Raw genomic sequence first — 9,970 nt, 5'->3', positions numbered from 1 at the left:
AAAGCTAACCAACATGAAAGCAATACAGATTTTATATCCTAAATAGTAATGCAAACATAGTATCTGCTTGAAATTCACTTTACTTATACCTAAATTTTTCATGTCGGTCAGGGATAAATTCTTGACACCAAAATGTTCTAACCATTTTAAAGTATTATTACCTACTACTAAAAGTCCTCAAATTGTATTTCATAATTTGTGTTGCTTTGATATAAATGATGCAGCTGAACATTTCTAAAATAAATCAGAGTCTAAGATTTCATAGGCACTTATAGTTCTGTACTTATTTTTCAGCATACTGTTGAGGGTGGGCTTGTGAATATTGTGGCATGTCAGAGCGTTATCAGACTTTTCAGTAGCAGTATAATTATATAGGCAAAATAATTTCTAGTTGTGTCATGCTAATTTGGAAACTTTACTTACTATTCTGGAAAGAAGAAATATACCTCTGTGAAATTAAAACAACAGTAAATAATTCCATGGGTAATTTATCTACACCTCAAAAAAAGGATATTATAACTTGAATAAGCAGATAGTTATAATAAGAGTATAGTGGGAAACAATGACTATACAGGAAGGTAGATAAAATCCTGTATTGTTCATGAATAAAGTACTAATTATCATAAACTGTGACACTAGATATAAGTTAGAAAAAAGAAATATTATAGGTAGGACTTTATTTTTACACAGATTGACTGAGTTCCATGATAGCTTAATAATGCTTGTGTTGTGGGTTACTCAGACAGTAATATAATTATGTAAACACTTGATTACATAGAAAACTTACATACTCTGGAAAAAATGTGTCTGCCGGCCACATTTAAACTATCGGTGCTGTTCTCTAACATGTGAATAAATGGATTGATCCCAATAGATGCCAGCCTCAAACATATTGCAGTGAAAATGTGGTCTTTAGAATAAGCATTCAATTTCCAATTTTATAACCACAATTTTTAATGGGTTGGGGTCTATTAGTGGAGACTGTATAGTCATTTGGCACATAAAGTAACAAAAATATATTTTATTGACAAAATTGAAATTCTGATGATAATAATTTGTAAAACTTTATTTTCTACAAGTTTCTTCCAGACTTCCAGTTAATTTCATAGTATAATTTGTTGATTTCTAGAACAGATTCACTTGTAGAACTGTCATCTTGTAGTCCACATCAAATGGTGTAAATCAACTCTGAAAAGAAAGCAACATGTAACTTATTATTATATTTAGTACTTAATAATCCTTATCAAACACAACAAAATTTAAGTAAAAGTACATAAATAAACTTAAATGTCTGCTACTACAAACAGTTTTGTCATTAATCTTATTGGAAATTTTGCCATAGGCTGTGTGCTGTGTATGACATTGAACTTACCTAGTACTGCACCAAAAGTATGCTAATTTGTTTCATAGCTAGTTCACGGAATAAAGGCTATGCATTTGGGTAAGAGGTCTGTAATAAGCTACCTATAATTATTATAATACTCATGAGAAAACTTGCCTGGTAATTGGTTCCTTCATTCCTTGTTACAAAGGCTTTTAGGTTGGAAATAGCCACTTGAAAGTCGTAGAGATGCGTCCTTTTCATGCGTCATGAATATACATTAAAGATAACCACGAACACAAGTGTACATAAGTGGTGTAAATTGTTAAATATTTCGATAAGAGCTGCAAAGAAAGTTTAGTTTGCGCTAGTTTGCGCCTAAGTTTTTTTTTAAATAAAGATTTTGACATTTATATGATTGGGTTGCTATATGAAAAATCAATTCTACCATAAAATGTTGGTAGGATTTCATTCACGACCTGGCATCACAGTTAGCGGTTACGTTCAGTAATTTTTGGGTTGGTGCAACGCAATTCATTAACAAATCGTTAAGTCCCCCACGTAATCGGTAAAATTTTACGAACAGAGCCTACATTTACAGGTGGTTTGGTGCAACTGGCCCAAAGCTGAGTTAGTCTCGAGTGTTCTTAGCCATGTTTTTTCATAAAATCGGTCTACTATGTCGCGGTCGGGGGTTTTTTCAAAATTTAAATTTTGTGGTTATGTATGGGAATTTCGTAGACTTCTGCCGCGTGACGTTATATGTCCGTTAACTGTGGTTGATCCAACTGGCCCTAATTGATTGTCTTTTTTGCAGTTGGCGCTAACACAAAAGCAAGAGCTCTGGTGCTGGGGCGCGAGTCCGCAACAGGTGCGCGCAGCCGCCGCGCGCCGCGAGCCGCCCGCCCCCGGGCCGCGCGACCCGCACCTCTCCCCCGCGCGGGTCGACACCAGTCGAGTAGCGGCGCCCATCCTGCAGGTAACCTATACACTCCTCTTATAGTGCCCCCAACCAAAGCCACGACCGGGGCATTAAAACGCTCGATCTCGTGTTATTAGTTTTCTATTGTCTTGCACGGTTCGAGCCGAAACCTATATCGATATTATTTTATGTGAGTTTACTACTTGCATTATAGGTTTCGGCTCGCTCCGTGAAATACAACGGGAAACTGATTGGCCCTTATTGCCCTGATCGTCACTTTAGTTTGGGGGCAACTATAGTTTCCCTACTTCTCCTATACCTAATAGGTCTCATCGTCAAAGATTTCAAATGATCCCTCGCCGCCAGGAACGAGAAGATATATTTTTAAATAATAATTTCATTACCATTTAACGAAATTACATTTTATTTATTTGTTAGCTTAATAATACATATATCTAAAATGAATATTAAATTATTGATAGGTACAATATAAATAAGCAAGTATATTATGTAATTTAACTAATAATTAGGTTACCTACTCACTGAGATGCTTTTTATGCTTGCAACATATTCATTCCTATTTTTTTGTAGATGTCAGCTGGTTGGCATCATTCGTGCATCGTCGACAGTACGGGCCAGCTGTACTCGTGGGGTTTGAACTTCGACGGACAACTAGGTTAGTAGATTGTCCCGGATTTGTAAGTTCACATTTTTGACACATTTGTTTTGAAGTATGTTGCGATGTGGCTAAGACGTATCGTTTGCCAAATCTAACGATTAATTTCGAATTGGTTGAATCGATTAGGCCCTATGTACAAGGAGGCGCTTAAACAAATATACGATTTGTATCAACTTACTGAAATGTCATTTAAATCGAAATGACAGACTGCCACAGCACTAGTTTAAAAATAAAAATGAATGATAAATGACATGATAAGTAAATCCTGCGTGATAAAATAATATCGTAAAATACTCACTAACGAAGATCCGCAAAAATGTAACATGTGTTAGACTATGTTTAAAGTAAGCGAAACATTGTTTTTAAGTACTTGATTTTTTTAAATATTATTACAGGATTTTATTTAAAAGTTCATTAGGTTGCGCGAGTTTGCGTATTGTGGACGCTGTCATGTGTCAAAAAGAGGTTCTTACAAATCTGGGACAATAATTCGATGATAATCCAATCATATTTTATTAAGATTTCATACCAAAGGATTTCATGTCAGTTAAAGATGTGTGGCTGGCCGACTTGTTACTTCGATAAATATGTCAATAACGGGCGAAAAGACGATATTTCCACTACGATTTTCGTACTCGGCACTCGCACCACTACGCACATCGACAACGGGCATCATTGATGGAATAGCAATACATACATACATACATATAATCACGCCTGTATCCCATAAAGGAGCAGGCAGAGCACATTAATAATTACTAAGTTTCAGTGCCACTCTTGGCAAAAAGGCGTTGAAAGAAATCCAAATTGTGACATTGCAGTGACAGGGTTGCCAGCCTCTCGCCTACGCCACAATTTCACCCATATCCCACAGTCGACTTCTACGAGACCCACGGGAAGAAAGGGGGTGGTGAAATTCTTAACCCGTCACCATACGGGGGAAGCAATATACATTACATACATATATATACCTAATTATACGCGTCCAATAGAGATAGTATGCCAATACAGACACAAATCCTCTTGAAAAGCGTATTTTGTTCACTCACGCTATCGATTGTTTTTTAAAATAATTACCAGTGTGCTTAGCCGAATGCACAAACGCTCACGATAATATCCATAGCTGGGCACCGTTAATCAAATAGTTAACTTCGATAATCGTTAATCCGTTACTTAAAAAGTTAACTTCGTTAATCGTTAAAGCGATACATTTCGGTAGATTTATCGGAAGTTAAAGTTAATCGATAATCCGTTAACACGTCATAAAAATAGGACTCCACTGTAGGTATTATGTATTTCTATTTACTAAGTACCCACCAAAAACGGGTTCTCTTTATCTTGCAGAATATCGATTGTCCGAAATACATTTGGCATAGCAGCTTTCGCAGAAACATTTTTACCCGAATGATACTTTTGCATAATTGTACAAATAGCATAACTGTCATATCGCATAGCATTCATTCATTCATTTGGCAGAATTCTGGATAGCAGAATACTAATATTGTCGATTTTAATATAGCAGAATTGTATATAGTATACATTACATTTCACCGAATTAGTAATAGCATACTGCTAATATCGTCGACTTTAATTTTGCAGCATTTTATGTCGCATAATAGTTAATACTCATGTTTCTGACTGTAATTTTGCACCGAATAGACGTTCCGCCGAATTTATTTTGTCATGTTGCCAGAAATGTACATTAGGTTAGAACCCCCATCCAGACAAAATACTCACACGACACGGAAATCTTATATGTCACAGAGTCGGTTTAGGTGCGACGACGAGCGAAGCGAGGAGGAGCGTGTTAGGTTGACAGTGAGTAAACTAGAAAACCCTTTTAAGTGTAAAAAATAAATAAAACATAAGTGACATTATTTTGCGCATCAACATTATGCCAATGTATTATTCTGCCTAAGAGAATTGTGCGAAATGACAGTATGCCAAGTCAATAGATTGCGACACAATTTTCGACAAAACAATTAATAGATTATACGACTATTATACAATTTACCATTATGCCATTGTATTACTCTGCCTTAAATAATTCTGCAAAATGACAGTATGCCAAGAAATTTATGCAAAAAGTCATTCTGCGAAAAGAGGATTCTACCAAGCGTTGTTATGCGAAGGTAAAATATGACAAAAAAAATTATGTAAGATAATGGTAATCCGTTGGCTAAATCCTAGATTTTACTTCGGATTGGTAATTATTGGGTCATTCATGCGGTCGGTTCTTCAGATTGAGATTTGAGATGGCTCGATGAACTCGATGCTGTGGGCCACGATAACTTGGTAGAGTAATCTAAGGCTCGCGCCGGACTCGATGCGTCGGTTGCGCGATTTGTCTGTCATGCCTGATGATTGCACTCTATTCCCAGGTTAGTGATCGATCTAGCACGCCTAATAAGATTTAGAAGATCTCGAATAAGTGATCCAAAGTCGCCAATTGGTCTTTAGACTGTTTATAACCGACGGATCTGCTTTTACCGATAAAACCTAGGTTTTGCCGTACTACGGGCTTTTACAGTAGCAGTAAGAACATGGTTTTCGCGGCGCAGCGAGCTGCTTGGGTTGCTGGATTAACGATTAACGGACTCTATGAAATTTAACGGAAGTTAACGAATCCGTTAACATTTTTTAAAGTTAACTTAAAAGTTAATCCGTTAATCGAAATGTTAACTTCGTTAATTAACGATTAACGGATTAACGAGTTAATGCCCAGCTATGATAATATCTCTATCTATCTCTGCTCTTACGTATTGGCGCGACAGAGCCAGACTACATTTTTGCGGAGTTTCGAATTGCAGAAAAGCCATTCGGCTACGGGGCCAGTTAGAACAATGTTATCTATGTACCGAGAAATAGAAGAGGGCGGTGAGAATAATAGCTCGCGTCCCGCCAGGCTCACCGGCCCGACATTTGTTTATCTCCTTAAACATAATGACGATGCCGTCTCAGTATATATTTAATGTCGCTAAATTCGTAAGAACGAACATTCATAACTTTCCTTTAAGACCTGACAATCTGCGATGTTTGAGGGACAGACAAAGAGGAAAACTAGCCACGACCAAATGCAGACTCACCAAGTCTACCAAAACTACTTATGTAATAGGTCCAAAAATTTATAATTGCATTCCAAATGACTTGAATGAATTGAAGAAATGGTTAATCAAAAATGCATTGAATAGATTTTTGTGTGGTTAATCAGAGTATAATATGAAATGTTTAATTATGATTTTTTAGGAAGCGGTGACCGAAAACAAATACTAATACCAACCGAAGTAAGTATCCGGACGGATTCGCAGCCGGACAACGCGCAAGAAACCAAGACCCCCACCACACCGCGCGACGATGGGCCCTCGAAGGCGCTCGTGGCGTGTGGAGGGGACTTTACCGTGTATATTGACGACGATGGCAGAATTTATGCCACTGGCAATATGCATTTGCAAGTAAGTCGCACAATAGGGATGACGACTACATAAAAAAATGAACATATTTTTCGCTTTTTCTAATTAATGAAAAGATACAAAGATTATAGAGCATCAAAGTTTCGGACTCCGGAGTGGGGGCTTGTGACGTCACTTCTAAGTAAAAATTGTACCTAGGCGTGACGTCACGCGAAACTTCAACGCACTGTACCATCGTCATTTTTCGTTTACGAGAAAAAATAAAAAATACGTGTCTAAAATTTTTTGATAGTCTAACTGACGGACTAATTAGTTTTTTTTAGTCGTCTCGCCTATTACCTCATTCGTTTTAAATAATTGAATTCGTCCAACATCATATACTAGGGGCATCACATGACCTCGTCTACTGTACATTTGTACGCAAACTAATAATGAACATGGTTACTAGCATATGAAATGTTGTGTTGATAAATTAAGCAATGATGGGTAAACTAATACATATTTTAATTACAGACAAACAACGAAAAAGAAAAAGGCACCAATCGCGTCATAATGATGAAAACCACAAAACGCGTGATCAAAATCCCCGCCAGCCGCTCCAACAACAAGTTCCTCTTCCAACCCATCGATCGCGTCGACATCATGTTCCCCTTCGACCTCGACGGCTCACAGAGGAAGCCTCTAGAACCAAGGCTCAACCCCCTCACCTCCTGCAACGACTTTAAAAAGAAATCGTGGCCCGATGACGTCATCCTTCTCCTAAAAGAATACATAAACGAGGACGTCCTCGCCAACAACCTCAACATGGCAGCTAAACTCGCTTACCACAACCAAAAATACTCAGACTGCTTAAAACTCCTATTAGAAAACTTAAAAACCAGCCCGCAAGAAGACCGCCTCTACCTCACTCACACGGAATTCGAGGCCAATGAAAACAAAAGCGCCTCACCCAAATATCTGCGCAAAGAAGATGAACTCAAAATCGTTATCACAAACATTATGTCCAAGAGAATCAAAGAAATCTCCCTGACAATACTCAACGAGGATCCCTATCCTGTGATAGATCCTTCTATTTACCAAACTTTGCCGTGCTGTTGCAATGAAATGAAATATATACCAAAGAAAACCATCGCTACATCCAGTACTCTAATAACGGAAAATAACTTGTCAGTAAAAGCGGCGAATGTAATTGACAGATGCATCAGTATCTTTCCTGTCGATACTAAACTATGGGAGGTATGTTTCCGCCTCTCAAAAGACTTTTACTTAGAGAATAATCTAGAAGTTGTAGAGTTAGAAAAAGTGCTACGTAAATACATGGAGTCTAACGCTACTACGATGGCGGGTGCCATAATGTACTCAAATGATTGTGCTCAGTACAGTCAGATTTTGTCGCCCAAATTCTACTTGAATATGTGCAGCGAAGTACTTGATACTTGGGGCTGAAGAAATACAAGGATTTTCGTGAACGTTTCCTTATGGTATATTTAATAAATGTATTAATTACATGACGAAATCATGTCAAGGGTGGCATATCAAAGCAATAACGAGCGATTGAAGACATTGAAAACGCAATGGATTTGAGCCGTTAGAGATTTTAATTTTTGTGGTATTCAATTACCAAAAATTAAACTTGGAATATTATAGTGTATATTGACCTCATATACTTCAATAAAATAAACGTTTATTATAAATAAATATTTTGCTTATTAGCTTATTTAGGAGAGCTTATATTTTAGTACATCAAATCTGTCCAACTAATGTGATAATTTATCTTCGTTTCTGTTTTAGAGCTGGTTGTTGTGAATGTGATCTATTCGACTTTGTTTATTGTTCGATTAGTTGTAATAGAAGTGTTAATGTGTGGTTCATGTTAGAGTGTCTTAGCTTGTTAGAGACATACATACTAATAATTGTCGTCCTATGAACTTAACCTTATTAACTGTTACCCACCTCTATTTTTTTCGTTGTATTTTCTTCTAGTCACTACCGTTTTACCTGACCAATGTTGTTTTTTTTTTCTATATTTAATGCTATCGCGAGATTTTAACATTGTTATAATGTTTTGTGGCCATTCTCATTTATGTGATGCCATAGCTGAAATTATGTAGTTGTTGAATTACTCTTTAATTTCTTGAACAAACTAATGTCTAAGTTAGAAATAGTTTTTCTTTTTTGTGTCATTGATTTAATATTTTTAACTTAACTTTAAGCCTAATGTCCTCGTTGATATTATGAAAAGTCAATCTAGTTCTAAAATTATAAGAATACTTTTTAAACCAAAACGACGTCGAAAAATACGTCACTTGAGTCACTATTTTGCTACTTTTTTTCAGTAGCCCTAGCTACAGAGGAAGAGCTTTATTTATTCCTTATGTGTAGACGGACTTTCGCATCTCACTTGTTCATCGGGTGAATTTAACCCTTTAAATACTTTATGTAAAAAAATCATAAACAACACGCGCCAAAAAGCCAACGGCGCAAGCGAACTCGATTGAGCCATATTTGAAAGTATAAAGGTTACTTTGACAGCAGAGGTACGCCACAGCAATTATATTTTGTTCGTGGCATGGACATGGCCACGACTAATTACGACGTCTTCTCGGTTTAACTGGAATTTTATTACTGTGGTTGATTTCAATTAGCCCACAGGAAAATATTTACATTTTCTGTAACTAGTTGGCATACATGTCTGATGCTTCCTAAATAATACAGTGAATCATGCAATGTAGCTTATATTATTTTTTGTGATTCTTTTACTGACTCCTAATAAATGTTACACTACAATAAAAAGTAATAACCAAAAAAATAGTCGTAAATAAAATACCATATCAACAGAATAGTTGTTTTTTTTTTTAATTATTATTATTGACTTCCTTGTGCCTGATATGATATCAGAGTTGGTTTTTTAAGCCTTCCTTCTGGATATTCGACTGAAATTCTACAATACGTAAAGGCATAGCTAAATACATGATGCAAACTGGATGAGACATTTGTCTAACCTGATTTCTTCTATCCCCTAGATTGTGATATATGATAATTTTGTTAGCATAAGGAAATAATTACAAAATATTTTTTTTTACATTTTGTATTTCTGTAAACTATTTACAAAAGAAAATAAATACACCAATTGTACAAACATTTACTCGCAGTAAATGTGTAGTTAACTGATCGTAATCGGAATGGAAGTTTGTAAAATAAATAGGTTAAAAAAATAAAAAGATTTAATTCACGTCATCTTAGCGGTTTAGGCGTATAATGTCCCACTCGCAAAACGTCTCTTGGTCCCTTTCGCAAAAGGTCCCTTTTATAAAATGTCCCATTGCCAAAACGGCCCTTCTGCAAAATATCCCGTTCTCAAAATGTCCCTTTATATAAATTACGTCCCTTTCGCAGAAAGTCCCTTTCACGAAATAACCCGATCGCAACACGTCCCTTTCGCAAAATGTCCCGTAAAAAATGGCTCGTACCAATGAGTTTTTTGGAACTGTGTACGAAATATCATTTGATATTTACTAGTTGCTTTTCGGTGAAGGAAAACATCGTGAGGAAACCGGACTATATTCAAGTGGCCAGTATTGATAACAATCTGTATTATTACCTCTTTAATCCATAAGAACCTGGCTATTTGCAAACGG

General features: G+C 36.4%; 1 protein-coding gene across 1 annotated transcript; it reads left to right on the top strand.

The window, feature by feature from the left end:
• The first annotated feature begins 2,146 nt into the window (after positions 1-2,146).
• LOC125226109 lies at positions 2,147-9,576 on the top strand. Its single transcript, XM_048129973.1, has 4 exons — positions 2,147-2,300; positions 2,835-2,919; positions 6,169-6,374; positions 6,846-9,576. The coding sequence occupies exons 2-4, from the start codon at positions 2,835-2,837 to the stop codon at positions 7,776-7,778; spliced, it is 1,224 nt and encodes a 407-aa protein (XP_047985930.1). The 5' UTR covers positions 2,147-2,300; the 3' UTR covers positions 7,779-9,576.
• The last annotated feature ends 394 nt before the right edge of the window (positions 9,577-9,970 follow it).

The sequence above is a fragment of the Leguminivora glycinivorella genome, chromosome 5, assembly GCF_023078275.1.
Source record: "Leguminivora glycinivorella isolate SPB_JAAS2020 chromosome 5, LegGlyc_1.1, whole genome shotgun sequence".
NCBI classification, from domain to species: Eukaryota; Metazoa; Arthropoda; class Insecta; order Lepidoptera; family Tortricidae; genus Leguminivora; species Leguminivora glycinivorella.
The sequence above is the reverse complement of the archived record's forward strand: the minus strand, read 5'-3'. Positions and strand labels throughout refer to the sequence as shown.